The sequence below is a fragment of the Halichoeres trimaculatus genome, unplaced genomic scaffold, assembly GCF_033239565.1.
Source record: "Halichoeres trimaculatus isolate MK-OKI-2021-1 unplaced genomic scaffold, fHalTri1.1 fHalTri1_scaffold_2, whole genome shotgun sequence".
Taxonomy (NCBI): Eukaryota; Metazoa; Chordata; class Actinopteri; order Labriformes; family Labridae; genus Halichoeres; species Halichoeres trimaculatus.
Window position 1 is genome coordinate 33,409,614 of NW_027437180.1, and position 17,200 is coordinate 33,426,813.

Sequence of the window (17,200 nt, forward strand, 5' to 3'; positions counted from 1 at the left end):
ACTACTACTAAACTTCTTACAAGCTGACAGTGTTTACTTGTTGTCACATTAGCCTACGGATACATCGGAGCACTAGGCTAACATGTAGCCGGCTGCTACGTCTGCTTGATGTCACATTTCAAACTGTAGCACTACGAAACTATATTGATAAATACATGACCTCCTGGCGTTTTATCCAGTAAAAAGTTGTCTTGAACAAAGAAAATATGTTTTGATCCGATCCCCATTTAATTCCAAACCAAGCACACGCCTCACTAAAAGTAATTTATGACAGTGTGCGGAGACTCTGGGCCACAAGGTGGCGAGGGAGTGCAATTAAAACGGAGCCTCCTCATAGCATCTCTAACCCCAAAATAATGTATAAAATCCATCTAAAAAAATGAGTGAACGACTTTCAATTAACCACCCTCAATTACAACTTTCTGTAAAAGCCCCCATACTCCAAAGTAACACCTCAACTGGCTTTAACTTTTGTTTGGTTGAATTGGAGCAAAACAGAGGCTTGTCCTCTGATACACTGCTTGATTTACAACACAATTTTGTACCACAGCACACACAATATCTTTAAATCCCACAATGACTGCAGTCCATCCCATAAAAAGTACCGTACCACTGTGTAGACGGCTGAATAAAAGCTGAGCGCTGCATCTTTGGAGGGGAAAGATTTCCGAGCAGACGCCACCAGGTACGGGTTCCCTGTGCAAGCGCGGCGCTCTGCGATGTACTGCAGTGGAGACTGACAGCCCAGAGCTGTGTAGTTGGGCTTGCAGGCTGTCAGGAAATGTGGCGTCTGGTTCCCTGTCACCACCTGACCTGCGTTGGCAAAGATTGTGGTGGTGAAGAGGCCAAAGGAGTAAACACCTGTGAGAGAAAGGATGGAGGAAGTGAGAGACTGAGAGGAGGATGTTTGTAAACTCAGGATAATTGAATCAATGTCTGAGGTGGGAGTCAAAGAAGAGCATTTATGGGAGTTGAACAGCTACCCTGGATGGTAACTGTGTGGGAGTGAAAGGCCAGACAGACACAGCCTTTGCTTCAACGCGCCACCTCAGAAATCTAATAACTTGGATAAATACTGGGAGGAAAGGGATCACATTAACAGAGCAGAACATGAGGGGAGGGGACAGAGAAATTAGTCCACAGGAGACCTATAAGACATGGCCTTATATCAGAGATGTTCAAGCCTTAATGAGCCTTCATCTCAGCGTGTGGGCTCTATTTAGTCAAAAGAGAGGAACCTTTAATACTCAGGACTCCAACTGACCCAGAAAACGCACAATCCTGCGAAGCAGAGGGTTGAAATAACAGCAGTCGGCCGTCACGATGGTCTTCTCCTGAGCTCCCTCCGACTTCACAAAGAAGCTGGTCACTTCCCCGATCAGAATCTGGGTCAAAAAGACGGAGAAAACCAAAACCAGTTTAGTCAAACAGGAATCTCAAACTGCGTGGTTGTAGATTTATCAACTTCATGGTGCCCAGTGAGATTATTCATGAGTGTTCCTCCCTCAGCCTTGTCATGATTGCTTCTCTTGGCCAGTCTCTTCTTTATCCCTCAGCATTTGGCTGATTTTATGCTGCATTAGTGTATCCAAACATTAACACCTCACATTCACTCTCATCAGTGGGAGCTTGTCAACGTTAATATCTCCTACACTCTTTCAATCTCTCATAGTCACAGCGCTCTATAAAACCATTACCCCACCATGATTAAGAGTCATGCAGGTTAATAACTCTAACAGAGGGGATGAGGTTTAGTAGATATTTGATGAATCAAGCATATCTAATCCGACTTTATGTTATCTTTAAAGGTATTAACTCACCATTTAATAAAACCTCCATAAAACTTTACTGTTAGCCATATCACAGTTTGAACACACATTTAAAGAGCGCACAGCTGAAGCCTGTGGCAGCCGTTCAGGAAGCAGTTTTAAAACCAAGTGGACACTGATCTCTTTTGACTAGGGAATAAATTGACCAAACACCACACAACACATTCCTGGACATCACAACACCCCGCACACTTAACCTGTCTGCTGACAGAAGCATGCACAGATGAAGGTTACACACTCATACAATATGCATGGCCCAGGGCGCAGAGCGTGGGATGAGGCTCATGCACCAATGCTCCCCGTGCTTGGTGTGACAGATGAAGGCTGAGGTTTTGCACCAGGACTCATGTTATGGGCAAAGAAACACCAGTGTAAGGTTCAACGAGAGCTGAGAAGCTTGTGTGTCAACACAGATGATGTCTCTTGAGGATGAGTGTGTTTATGCAGCCTTGGGGTTGCCTGTGTCGAGGAGAGAGGTTCAAGGTTTTCATTGTGTTCGAAAAATGGCTCTTTGTTTGTTTTTGTGATTTCATGCTTGTAACACTTTTTTTTACAACTATAGATCAGGGGTTCCCAAGCTTTGAAGCATGAGTGCACGAAATATCAGTGCCCAAGACCAGCAATGAGAAAAACATTACCAGACTGATCCAAAACATAGACTGTACACAGAGTGGACAGCGTGGCTCTGCCATTTACCATTGTACGGTTTTAAAGCCAAATACCCCATCACAGGTGCATTGACAGCAGTTGCGCAATATATTTTTTTTCTTTCAAGAGTCTAAACACTTCTTGACTCTACCTCGCAACATATTTTACAATCCCTCCCAAAATACACGAGAACGGCAGCTGTCAATTATCGTTAAGCGTGACGTAATACTTCGTTTTTAATCTCGTATAACTAATGAAAATGAAACTTTCCAGAATAAAAGAGGACTTGAATACAAGACAGTCAAATAATATCCCCAAATCACCACAACAATCAGACGTGAGGAATATTTCTACGAGGTGTATTAATTTTTCAAAGTTTGACCACAGCCCATCTGGAATGGCTGGAAAGACAGATTTTTTAACCTATATTGCAGCCAGCCACCAGGGGGAGCAGTTTTTGTGGAGACCTCACTATGAGCCAAGCAAGATGACTTCCATTTTTTTTTACAGTCTACAGTCTAAAATAAGACAAAAACAAACAAAAGACAGAAGACACTCAATAGATTGAAAGTCAGACTTCTTAAGTGCACATATTGTACAGCCTAAATTAACCCGCCACCGTTGATACCTTTGTCATCCTGGCTTAATCACCATCTTAGCTTGGTAATACCTCTAAAAGACTAAGCAAACCATATCTTTTTGCTTGGTTTAATATAAGCTTTAACCTGTGTTCCTATTCAAATTCAATAACAATGGATGAAATGTGGTACTAAGAAAAGTTGGATTTTTCGTGACTCTCCTTAAGTAGTTTTGCACCCCAAAGGGACCCTGATCCCATAAATTGATGTAACTCAATGCTGAAGTTAAACATTTTCTAATCTTGAATGAGGGGTTTGCAGCGCTTGCATGAAGAAATCTGTTTTCACAGGAAAAAAAAAATCACAGTAAGGAGCTAAGACATCATTGCAGAGGTGTGTGTTCCACTTGATTTGCTCTCCATACAAATGGTTTATGTTGACAACATTAAACAGGGAAAAAAATGGCCATGGCATGCTTCAAATCCAGACCCCACAAACAGTACATTTTTATTAAGAATCTAAAAATAGAGAACCTTGAACCAGAACCTAAACCAAGAAAGTGCAAAGGTTTTATTTCTTCAGCCTGAGCAAAATGTGGAAAGCTTTCAAATACAGAGCATCACTTTGTACCAGGTTCGCAGCTTTTTGTAAAAGCGATCGTAACTTCTGTTAGAGACTTGAACCCAACAGGTGGAAAATAGAAAACTTTCTATAAATTTTAATACTGTTGAAACAACTTTAAAGATGTATTGCAGCATTTTTTGTTATATATAAAATAATTAGTCAGATTTAAGGTAAGGTTGTATGTAAATGTGACTTCTCGTTTCCCCATACGACCTTAAATACAGACACATACACTGTAAACAAACCCATTCATAATCTGCTCCTACAACAACTAAAGACAAAACACGCAACAGATTTATGAACCTGCAGAAATAAATTGGCCACATGCTCCTGAAAACTTGTCACGAATGATTAAAATCAGTTCCTTGTACCCCCCCATAATCACAAACCAGTTTGACTGTGCTATTTATTACAGCAGGGAGCTGGAGTGTGAGGTGAGCTATAATCTGTGTCTCTGGAGCTGGTGGAGGTTTGGCACCTTGCTGCAGGCACTTTGGCAGAGGAAGTGGGCGCCGCAGATCAGGCAGGGGGATTATTGCTATTAAGTAGCCCAAATTTGCCTCCATGTTGCTGGAAAATCACTTCACCTACTGCAGGTGTTAATAATGACTGCATACTCCCACCACAGGTTCAACTGGAAGCCTGGAGAAACAACTTTAAACATGGTTATCTGGTTTGGATGTATGTTTGTGTATGACAGGCCAGTGGGGTGGTAATAAGGTCCTAAAATTACAGGGCAAGAGCAGAAGACAGTCATTCTAAAAATAACCTTGTTTTATTATTTTTTATTATTATATTGGTCTTAATATTGCTTTAAAAAAAAAAAAAAAAAAATCATGTTCTTATCTGGTTCAGGTATCACTCTTCCATGTTACTTCCAGACAGATACTGTGTTTAAAACCAGATACTTCTGTGCGTACACTTATATGAAACACACTGCATATACTCAAATCAAACATTGCAGCTTTTGCACTTAATGGAAACAAAGCATTTCAGATCTGTTCACAGGTTTTCTTCTTCTATTCATTAATTAGATCTCTAAACCATTCTTAAACCCACTCCCACCCCTTCCACTTTATGGCCAAGGTGGCAACAGCTGTAGGGTGAGGAAGTGTCCAGCCTTCCATACTCAACTTTCTGTCCAACTGGGTGTGCCAGCTAAGAAATGCGCTACATTTTTCCACACTGCCAGTGTGAATGCATTAAAGGACTCAAAATAGTAAATCTAAGAACAGAACGCAATTTGAGACACAGCCTCAATGACTTTCACTGTTTCTTGGTGTTCCTTAGTGTTTCTCATTATTTCTCAGGGTATCTCAGAGTTTTTCAGTGTGCCTCAGTGTGTCTGGCTTGGCATTTTTAGCATCTTGGACCGAGTAGTTGGAGTCTCTGGGCCTTGTTTCAAACCCAGCTCTTTGTGTTTGGCATACCTGGCCATTTTTAGTGTTTTTCTCTATCAGGAGAGTCTCCTGTTGAGTTTCTGATCAGCTGCTTGGCAGTGGTGGTTTTGATTCTCATTTTTCTGGATTTTGCTTTCATTCAAGGAGCCTGCTTAACTCAGCTCAGTATTAATCCCCATTTTTTTTCTCTCCCTTTGTGACCGTCCATGATCTCAATGGTTTTTCCCTTTGGGATAACTTTCAGGGGCCCCCTTCTTTGGTCCATGATTATGTCCAACTTTCTCCCACCTGACACATTTATCCTCTTCATAATGTCTCCCATCACTCTCAAAAGCTTCCTTTAAAGGTCCCATATTATGCAAAAATCACTTTATTTAGTCTTTTAGTGAAATTTGTGGGTCTTTTGCTTTCCTCCCAGCCCACAAAATGTGACATTTAATGACAAAACCTGAACTTAGTAGTGCTTGTGAATGTAAAATCCTGACCTAAAACGAGCTGTTTGGATTTTGGGAATTTGCAAACGTCAGCAATTGCCTTTTTTGACCAATCAGGAGCAAGTCTGACCTGATTGGTCCTCCGGAGCAGATACCCCCGAACTCCCTCCCAGCCCATGCTGAAGTTGAAGGGCCATCACTGCTCTGTTTTTGGCTGTAAACAGCCACATAGTTCAATGCACAAGCTTCCCATCTTGGAAGAAGACAAGTCTAAGTGTCTAGAGTTCATTTATCAAGGAAATGTGCCAGCTACACTCAGTAAAACTGTGCATGTGCTAGTCACTTCACGGCCGGCTGCTTTTCCAACTTTGGACAGTACAACTTTAGCTGCAGTTAGCCAGTTGTTTTAGCCTGTAATGTTATGGTAAACGAGCTTTGCTGTTTTCTAAACATTGTGCACTCAGAGCTTGTGGCGCCACTCTCAGTGACACAGAAAAGCGGGGCGGTATCAGCGGTGGCTCATTTACATATAAAGGTCACGCCCACTAAGAGCGCTCTGAACAGAGGGGCTATGAGAGCCTGGAAACAATGCTGCTGTGCTTGATTTATTGGCTTTTTGGACCAAAACATGCTACTACCATTTCATGAAGACATCAATGATCCATATTAAACTGCAGAAAAGGAGCAGAATATGGGACCTTTAATGAGGGAGTGCGTCTTTGTTCCCAGTGTGTAATGTCCTCTTAATGTGACTTCACAAAGACCTTGCTCTGTGATTCTTTGGTAGTGTGAGTAATGGGTTAAAGTAAAGGCAGGACTCTAGGAGCCCCTGTGATGGGGATATGGTAGAAATGCTAACTTATTTCAGAGGCTGAAATATAAAGTAAACACTACTTTTTTCTCTGTAATGTTTCTGTCTTTGTGAGTGGGAATAGAAGACTGACAAGAATCAGTTATATAAAAAATTCAGCGACCACAATGTAGGTCAAAGAAAGTTCAAAATTATGAATGACAGGAAACAAATTCAAACATCCTTCACTTCTTTGACTGGGTTTGTGGTGTAAATCTGCGCATCAGCGAGTTGTGTCGTTACATATTCAAGCAACAAGACCACAAAAAGCTCTCAAACACCATGATTCAACTCATTACAGTGTTTGAAACTTTGTGCTAGATTTCTAAGTCAGATTAATGTGTGCTCTTCTCCAGGCCCATGTTTTATACTCTGGCAAAGCGAGTGCTGTCCTGATGTATTTCTGGGAGATGCGCTGCTGAAGTGAGTGTGGGAGAAGAGGAGGAAGAAGAGGAGTGGAGGAGACAGCATTCACTGATGATAGTCAGCTTGCAGCCAGCAGGACAGAAGGCATAAGAGACTTGTAACTGCTGTTGATGGCAATTAGTCAGCTTGAAACCGAGATTACAGATTAGGAAAAGAGGTTGATTGCAACATAATTAAAACTCTCAAAGGATCGTTCCAAGGTTGCCAAATTGGATCCTGCAGCTGGGTATGCAAGTTTAAGTGATGCTACAAGCTAAACTAAAAAGCTGTAATTTCTGATAAATCTGGTAAACACATATTCAGTATGGTTTAAATATCTAAAACACATGCAAACACAACACAACAAAACACAGTACAGTGGAATCTCTAAATCAACTATTCACCCAGCAGTATGCTCCTCTGGTGTCATACGAAGTGGGCCAGAAAGATTTACCCATCGTTTTTTCTGCTCTATCCAAAAATGCTTGCAGACAAACATAACAAACATTGAACACAGTTTCTATAGTTTATTCTCTGTCATCAAAAAGATTTACATCTCAATATGGCCACCCTTTGCCTTTATCATAGCCTGGAGACGACCTGGCACTGCCTGGCATGAGCGCTGCACTGTCTCTGCATCAAGTATTGACCATGACTTCATCAGAGCTGTCTGCAAAGCGCTGACACTGCTGTGAGACACTCTTGAGACCTCCCTCTTCAGTTTAGAACAGATCCCAAAGTCCATTGGATTGATGTCTGGACTTGACGGAGGCCACATGTTCTTGTCCCAGAGGCCAGAAAAGTGCTGCTTGGCCCAGGTCTGTGTGACATTGGATGTGTGAGCTGCTGCACCATCTTGTGTGAAGACAAACTGGTTTCCAAACACATTGGTACACCAAGGCAACACTTTTTCTTCAAGCATTTGAAGGTTCACCTGGCTGTTCACTTTCACACCCTCCTGAATGAAGACCAAAGGAGACTTTGAGCCATCAGATGCAACAGCAGCCCACACCATGACTCCAGCTGGCTTCTGACAATGAAAATGAGTTCTGCAGCCTTCAGGTAGGTGCTGTGCACTATGTGCATAAACCCTTTCTGGGAATCGACCACCGCCTGAACGGTGAAGATCTTCTCATCAGACCAAACCAGGACTCTGTCTGCAGCACTGTGGATCTCCTGCAGCATCATTTCCCCCCTGTAAAACTGTTTTTCCTTAGAAGCAGCTGAAATCAGTTGTCTGTGTTGCATTTTTAGTGCTTTCAGTCAGAGATCCTGTTTGACGATTCTTCTCAGTGAAGTTCTTGAGATGTTCACTTTCTTTGCTGTTGCCCTCATGCTCCTGCGAGGATTCCTTTGGATTCTCTTCCTCACCATCTCAAAAACTCTTTTGGTCCGAACTGAACCTTTTCTTCCAGGGATTGGCTTGCTTCATTCACCTTTTTCATGGTTTGCATTGTTGTCAGTTCAGCCTCCTTCAAGGCTACAATCTGGTCGCATTTACCCTTCGATGCCATACTCGACAATCATTAAGAGTAAACAAATGAACTCAGGTACAACAAAAGATATGCCTTTTCAGAGAAACTATCCAAAATTTTAAGTTTCGAGGATGAAAGCTAAGCAAACAAATTAGAGATATATGATGGGTAAATCTTTCTGGCCCGCTCTGTAAGGTATCGGAGGATTTGTTGACAAATAACTGCTCCACAACTTATCTTCAACTAAAAAGGCAATGGATGTAAAAACAAACAAAAAAACTAACGTCACAAAAACCATATGTTGTTTAAAAACAAAGACGACAGCACAACTTCCCTAAAGTGAAGTCCCTCTGGTGGTGAATAAAACACACTTCTGCTATTGTAATATAGATTGCAGAGTCTTGCAATCAAGTTTAAAGTTAAAACAACATTCTTGACAATAATTACCCCGAGCATATGACACTGTGTAGCTAATATTAGGCTAGAGTTAGCATTGTATTGTTAATGCTTTAGAGTGCAATTAGAAAGGAGTGCTTTGCTCTCCACTGTGAGATTCAAAACAAGTTCCCAACACCCACACTACTCAAAGCCTGCAGCAATACAAAACATTACAATTCTATCTTTGTTTTATTTTGTGTTAAGTAACAAAAACACTTTTCAAAATCACAAGCCAGCATCATTAACACATGGATTATTGAGATTTCTTTGAAGGGTAACTGTCCATATATTCATTATTTTTTGATGCCACAGAGGTAAGATGATATATTTTCAACAAATATGTTGTCATGGTGATAAATAAGCAAAATATGACATCTTACATATTCTCTTATTTCAAAGTCCTGTCAGTGGAGACAAAACGGGGTCAAAATGTGACAGAAACACGACTCAAAATGATGATGGATGTAGCTCTATATGTGTTATATTTCTCATTATCCAAGAAAAAGAAAACTGGATTTGGTTATTTGCAAAATTTACCATAAATCTTGTTCCAGGTAATCTTCAGTTCTGCTTTGATGTGCACACATTAAGGCTTAAAACACTCTGACACCACAGCTGTTAGCTAAAATCAAAGCCAAGGTGTTTATACCAACATATGGCCCCTACATATTGACAATTCAAGGCTGGATGAAACCGTTCTGCCTGTGACCTGCCAGTGGAGGTAGCAACAGGAAGATGGTGTCACTGTGAAGGATTGCAGCTGGCAGGTTGGAACAGGGCTGTGTGAAAGTGCACGTGTGAGTGTGTGCATGAGGGGCTCGCACTGTGTGTTCATTGGCAGTACCACAATGATGTAATGCACTGTGTTATCTGTCCAGTTGTAGTGATAAGTGTGGACACTTGTCAATGAAATGATTAACCACAACAATAAGGGAGGAAGGCAAGGCTGCTATACACTAATAGCATATGCTATAAGAGACGGAAGAAGTGTCAAAGCCATACAACGGAAGAATTTGCAGCAGTTGTTTTTGTCGTACTAGCGTTTGTGCTAACTAGTTACTGCAACCTAGGGTGACCAAGCGTCCTCTTTTGCCCGGACATGTCCACTTTTTACGTCCTGTCCGGGATGTCCGGGCGGGTTTAATAAATTCACGAAAATGTCCGGTGTTCACTGATTTTCATAGGACCATTACGCGCGTCCGTAAATTGACCACCGCTTGCAAACAATACTATGATGCGCGTCACTTACCGAGAGGCTGCCTTGTGGGCAGGTCTGCTCTGCGCGTGCACACACACGCATAGAGAGTGAGAGGGTCAGAGAGAAGGCGAGAGAGAGAGACATAGACGGAGAGCGGAGAAGACGGGGCTGTTTAGACAGCGGAGCTGTATTGCACGGAAGATGCCTAAGCGTAAGTGTAGCTTCACAGATGAACTGCAAAAAAATTTTCTGACATACCGTCCCAGTCGGGACAAGTGGGGGGCAGAGTATACCGTGTGCAAAGCTGGCACATATGTCTCAGTGTCCAATAAAGGTGCTGGAGTTTTCAAAGCTCACATGGACACCGAAAAACATGACATGACAGGGCATGTTTGGCATTTCATACTGTAAAACACCACAACAGCTACAGGTCCATGGATTGCACCAGTGCCTTGCTAAAAAGACATTTCCTGACTCTGACATTGCTAAAAAGTTTAGTAGTGCTGGCACCAATGCCCGGTACCTGGCAATCAGTAATGGTACTCAACGGTACAAATTTTCAGTACTTTTTTGTAGTTATGTGGTAAAAAAGTTCAATTTCTTTAACAATATTATATATATTTTTTTCAATTTAACATATATATCCTTCAGTATATACCCTTGCAATGCTGTGTTCATGTCCATCATGGAAAATCGACTATTCTTTCACTTCCTCACAGTCACAAGGATGTGTTCAGGTACCCAAACGTGGTACCTTTTGATTTTACATGAATCGGTACTCGGTACTTTTGACAGAATTCGGTCGGTACCTTTTGAAGTACCTGATTCGGTACCCATCTCCAGGTGTAATAACCCCCCATTCTGTTGAAGTCATTCATGAAGCACTCAAAAAAATCCAGTACTGTGGTGTTTCCACAGACGGGAGTGACCACGGGGCAGTGAAAATATTAAGAATATAAGAAGCCTGTCTGAATTTGTGCCTCGAGGCCAGTGCCGTTGTCCTCTTTTTTGGAAATCAAAATATGGTCACCCTACTGCAACCCAGAGTGCTGTTGTGTTAACCTAACATCATAAGTGTTCATCTGCTTTCCTCACAGTATTCATCATGTTGAAAAACATAATTACAATAATTTCCAGGTCTCATCTTGACTCAATCGATGCATGATAAATGTGTCAAAACAAAGTATTTTCAAACATGAGTGGAGTTTGATTTTATCTCATGAGTGAATGAATCTTGAACTAAAGCAGCTCTTAATTCAGGTTAGCCAAAAACTACAAAACTGGTTAGATGACACACCTCATTTGACAGAATTACTGACATTTGTAGAATACACTAGAATAACTCTATTACTGTTAAGTCCCAAGTCATCCCCTGAATCAAACAAGTCTGGACCAAACCCAATCTATGAAACTTCACCCAGTATGCTTCAGTGTCTCTCTCTGTCCCTCCAAACTGCAGCAGACAAACAACAAAACCAACTATATGAGTCAAATTAATTGTACAGACCTTACTGCATGCTAAAAATGGACATGGACATGAATTATTTTGTTGTTGGTTTATTGATGTTTGTTTTAATCCGTATTTGATACTGGGCTTCAGTAAGATGTTCATTCAAAACCAGATTTATTGATGCATTACTGATGTAACTAAAAAATCGGGCCAAAACCAGCCTTTTTTCAAGGTATCAGTACTTATGAGGGCTGCTGATACCAGCAGCTGATACTCAAGGCAAAAAAAATCTTACACTGAGTGAGTCCTCCTCTCCAGTAGTTGGCGCTACATTGCTGTGATTTGACAACACAGCAAATGTGCACTAGGTCCTGTTCAGACAATGAATGAACCAGGGAGTTAACAGATAAACTGTTTTATTTTGCACTTAAGTGTATTTAAGAGAATTAGTAAAACTCTGACAGTTGTAAGTCTTATTTTGCACTTTTGTTAATTTGTTAAAAACAAACAGTAAACTCAGAAAGAGTTGATTGTGTTTCATTTTGGTCTTAATGGCAGAGTGACCGTGCAGTATTTGATCAAAACTGTTAATTGAAATTTTATGTCTCGAGAGGTAGTACTCGTAGCGGTATCGGTCTGAAAAAAGTGTTTTCGATCATCCCTATATTATTCCTTTGAACATTTTGATTTGTAATGTTTTTGATGGATTAATTTGTCCAAAAAGGATGAGCATTTCAATCATTTATCCTATTAGATAGTCATCAAGAACTATTTGACGAGTAATCAAATAGTAACTGTTCCTTCTGCTGAGTGCCTTAGTGTGCGGTTATGGTCGTAGAGGTATATTATGCTGGGCTAGTTTGGCCTCCCGGAGTTTGAACTCTACATTTGCTTTATTTATTATGCCAAAGAGATTCTTCATAGAGCATTTAAACAACTGACAGCTCCTGTGGTTTTTCTCTGGTTCTGACTCTCACAGAAAAACAGCATTTTTATTTTACTGAACTCTTCTTCTTTTGCTTCTTCTTCCAGTAAAAATGAGGAAAGACTGTATGTCCTATGTAGGGAAATAGTCACATGAGATGTTCCATTCTTTATAAATAAAAAAAACAAGGCTAATCTAAAAATTTGAATATTTCATAGTTTAAAGAAAGATCTACTTCAGAAATTCCCCATACTCATTTATTGACTTTTACCCCAAAACATTACCAGTCTTATCCTACAGGGCATATAGGTCTTAATTTAACACTGGTATCGGCTCGGTATTGGTTGATACCCAAAGCCTAGATATCCATGTTGGTGTCGGAACCAGAAAAGTTGATCAGTGCATCCCTAATATAGTCAAACAGATAAGATGATGACGGTTAAAAAATGTTGCATACATCCAGATTTTTCCTAAGCTTAGTCAAACAAAGTTATGACAATTATTCCATTGCAAAGTGAACAATAAATATGAAATCCAAAACCAAGAGTGACATTCAGTTGCCATACTGCTCTTATCAGCTCCCTGTCTACCTGCTTTCATTTAGACACAGACAGCTCTATTCCTGCAGAACTTCTGTCACACTGCTGCGGTATGTCAGGTAAAAAACAACAGATCCAAGCTGACATTTACAACACAGCTCCTGCTCTGTGTAGACGGCAGTCTTTTTGGCATCATGTCAGTGATAGCAAATAGACAAAAACAGGGGCACACCTGCAGACATGCAAAACAAAGAAGAGAATTTGCACAAATTCAATGCCACCAAACAAAACAACACCTGGTCAAAAAAAAACAGAAGAATAGAAAATGACAGAGGAAATGGATTTCTGGGGAATGAACAAAGGGTCAGGTGTCATTGAAAGTTAATGAAAAGTTGATAAGAACAAAGCTAAAGAATAATGAGCGGGTCTGTGATTAGAAGTACATGTGTGGAAAGGAAAAGTATAATTAAGAGATAAAAGAAGAGAACAAATGGGAGATTGGGAGACAAGCCATGGAGTCTGGGGAAAAGATGAGATAGCCTGACACTCAGCGATCCTGAAATGCAAAGCAACAGATTTTCCAGTGCATTAGTCGTCCTCTGATGGAGAGGAAGATGGCGAGGTTATGTGAGAGCATTTTTGAGGGGATTTCTTTGAGAGGTGCAGATGGGGGTTGTTGCCGTGCCAGCAAGGAGCTCACAGCAAAATACACCCTCTTATTCATGCTGGGGCGTCTGCTGCTGTCCCACTGTGTGCCATCAAACCAGCATTTCTGAGACCGCAGTGGCCACAGATGCATGCACAAAAAACACTTAAAAGTCTGAGACACAAAAGTGGAAATCGATGATGACAGATACTGGTTGAAAAGAGGACAATTCTCCCTGAGTGAGGCCTTAAAATTCATATCTAGCAGATGTTGTGCCTGAGTCGGGGAAGTAAAAATGCTCCCAGATTTGAGAGGTTTCATATTTGATAAAGAGTTAAGTTTAGTTTCCTAACTTTGAAGTGCATTAGGCAGGTATGTGAGACTTGCCTGTGGGTTCAACTTTAACTTTCGATCTAAAAGTTTTCTAAAAATTAAAGATAGTCTAAAGAAAAAGTTTGAAAATCAACTGGAACAAGGTGAAAACCACAAGGCAGGCAATTAGTTTTGAGCAGATGTAGACAGTTTTCTGGAGGCAACTTGCTGTGTTTTTCAAGTCAACGTTTTCATATCCTGAGTTAGTCGGAGATATCAGGAGACATGTCAACAAGTCTGAGGAGGTGCTGGGATTAGGCTTCAGACAGACAGTTTTGTGAAAGGAGAGAGGAACAGGATGGAGCCAGAGGGGGGGAAGACTGAGACATGATGGAGAGCAGATAGATAGGTCAGAGGAGAGTGTAAAAGAAAAAGGAGTTGATAAAAATTGAAGTACAGAAAAAGAAAAAGATTGCTGAAAAGACAGTGAAGCCAGCTTATCATCCTCTGCCTCTAAGAGAGGAAAGATAACACAGCCTCTTTCGCTGAGGAAGAACGGAGGAGAAAGCTGTAAATACAAGTTTTTGTGAGGAGGGTGGTAACTCATTTTTGACAACTGTATAGATAAGTTGAAAAGAAGTCTGTGGGGATGGTGGTAGCTCAGAGAGGAGCCGCCTGTGGAGGTTGAGTGGGCTTTAATTGGCTTTCTTTCGTTTTTCCACCTATTGTGACAGAGTGGCAGTCGACTGTAGGATCCTCTTTTACTTTTGTGAGCTCCAAACAGTGTATATGTATGTGTGTGTGAGCCTTGTTTGATGTAAGATGTCAAAGATGATAAAAGGGTAAATACGCGGAAAGTAAAACAATCTAAAGGTGGTGAGAAGATATAAACACGCTCTGAAGTTGGAAACCTTATTCTCAAAGAGTTCTGGGAGGGTTCGGGCTGTAATGATGAGCACAGACTTGGCAGGTAAAGGAAATCTCTGTGACATCAGCCATTTGTCTGTAAAGCAGAGTTTTGTTGATGTTAGTCATTTTAGAAATGCTGACTCAACCTAACCACGATCAACCAAGCAAGAGGCAAAGAGGTAAAAATTGGGAGGGCCAACAAGTACAATAAACCTGTCTGTCAGGCAAGACAGCCTGTACAAAACTCCTTAGTATCTTCAAAAACAATGCGTCATCCCCTGAACAGTGTGTACTAATTGAGAAATGAGAGATTTAGAACCACAGTTTCTAACACATCTGTATCAGCTTTATAATTTAAAGACACTGGTTAGAATTTGAAGTATCAGTACAATCACCCACTGATATAAAGAACTGGATGCTACGGCATGCATTTGTTTTGGAGAGCAGATCCTTTTAACATTACTTTTCTTTGTTCAAGACAACTTTTTGCAGGATACAAAGCAACAATGTAATGTATTTATTGGTAGTGACAACATTCAAACTTAGTAAACTTAGTTTGTAGTGTAGTGTCCAGAAGGTGAGTAGATTTTCTGTTTACCTAACTCTATATGATCTGTAGAGTCTCTTTGTCTTTTAAAGAAGACTCTGAAGACTCGTCTGTTCAGGGAACACTAAAGTGCTTAAGGCTGGCACACATTACAGGATTCTCCAAAACTTTAGAGACCAGACACTTGATGATAACAAAAGACAGATTGCACAAGATATCTCTCTCCTGATCCTACAGTGTGTGGTGTGCACTCTGAGGACACTTCAGCAGAGCTTCAGCTTCTTCACACTCAATATTCCAAAACTTGTGTAGTAAAACGTGACTTTGGTGTAAACAAACATGACAGACCTACGGTTGTAGAATTTAAAAAAAATATACACAAAAGAAAAGGGATTATGGAGACGAGAAGGTTGTGGAGACGGCAGGGATCTGTACCGTGTCCCTGAAGTGCAAAACACAATGGCAAATTAACTAAACACAACTACAAATTAACCGTTGTTTTTAGTTAATTTGCCGTTGTGTTTAGTTAATTTGCTGTTGTGCTTAGTTTATTTGCCGTTGTGCTTGGTTCATTTGCTGTTGTGTTTTGCACTTCAGGGCCACCGTAGATATGGGCTGTATGATAACATACAGTTATCTCGCAATAACAATGCGAGTTGGAGGTGAGTAAAGTCGTTTTAAGTATTACAGATAGATTTCTTACTTTCTCTTTGTCAGCTCGCGTCTTGATTGGCTTTGCTCCAGTACATGTGACATTACATGCTGTACCTGCTCGGCTCCTCTCTGGGCGGCCCACACACTACAGGATTTCTAGTTGCAAATATTAAACATGGTCATTATCTACGATCTCTGAATCGGAGGCCTCCCGAGCAGCTCCAACCAGAAGAAATCACTCTTAACACACCCCACACCACAATCACACAAGGTGTCATCAGACAATCGGGCCTTTGGCTAGCTTTGATCGTAAGGGGGAGATTGGGTAACATGGGCAAAAAAAAAAAAAATTGCACGTAATGGCAGCACCTGCAGCCAAATAACTTGTAGCACTTTTTTGCACTAACTAAGGTTTTCCCTTCTGCTAAAATTATTGTTTGTGTTGTACGTCGCTTTATTGTCTGCTAAATTAAATTGTAGAACTGTAGAACTGAGACGTGTTTGTTGTGTAATGTAAGTAAATCCTGGTTATGTCCTACCAGTGTTCATCTACCAACTCCAACCTCACCAAGCAGAGCCAACGTAACCTCACTCTTCATTTTATTGATAGACTCTCTAGTTTGAACGGACCACTGCAGAATAACTGCTGCATGAACATTTTCACATACAGCTGAACCCGTGTCTCCTGTCCTTTTTCTTTTTGACAGTTCAGTTTAGAAATTACTAATTTTTGGGTTGAAAATCTTATTTCTAATCCTTGATTATGAGCAGGCGAAAGTGAATTATATCCTCATAGCGCCTATAAGATCACAAGCTGCTGTTTGGTGTCAGTTGGTGAATTCTTTGTGTCTTCTGTTTTAAGCTTACAGCTTTGAATGAATCAAAGGGCATGTACTGTACATAGAAAACAACAATAACATTAACAACACTGAAATTTTCATACACATTGTGTGTAAGTAATAGTTTTTCATTTAGGAGTAGAACAAGTGATGCAGCATTAAACGCTGGTTTGACGTCACAACATATAAATAGAAACCTTTGCTTGAGGGGGAGTGTGGAAATTTCACACCAGTGTCTCTGTGCATTTCAAGCAGATGTGTTTAAGATCTCCTCGTTCATCATTAACAGCTCGGGGATATTATGATAAACCCTAAATTTAGCTTCGCATTTACACCGTGAACATCCTCATTGCGAATCACGTCCGTGCTAAACTGCTTATCTTTGTGCTTATGGATGTATAATCTGTGTTTTAGTGGGAATCTTTTCGACCTGCACTCCCTCTAAAGATGATATAATGCTGACTGTATGAAACAAGGATACTTCCGTGAGGAATACACCG

At 40.7% G+C, this 17,200-nt stretch overlaps 1 protein-coding gene across 2 annotated transcripts in view; it reads right to left on the reverse strand.

Annotated features, from left to right (window-relative positions):
• Positions 1-17,200, reverse strand: part of plppr2b (phospholipid phosphatase related 2b) — a 79,250-nt gene that overhangs the window by 6,519 nt on the left and 55,531 nt on the right. For both annotated transcript variants that reach the window (XM_074665299.1, XM_074665300.1), the window contains exons 4-5: positions 1,265-1,385; positions 611-861 (exon numbers count right to left, since the gene is read on the reverse strand). In XM_074665299.1, coding sequence (XP_074521400.1) covers positions 611-861; positions 1,265-1,385 — 372 coding nt within the window. The remainder of the gene's footprint in view (positions 1-610; positions 862-1,264; positions 1,386-17,200) is intronic.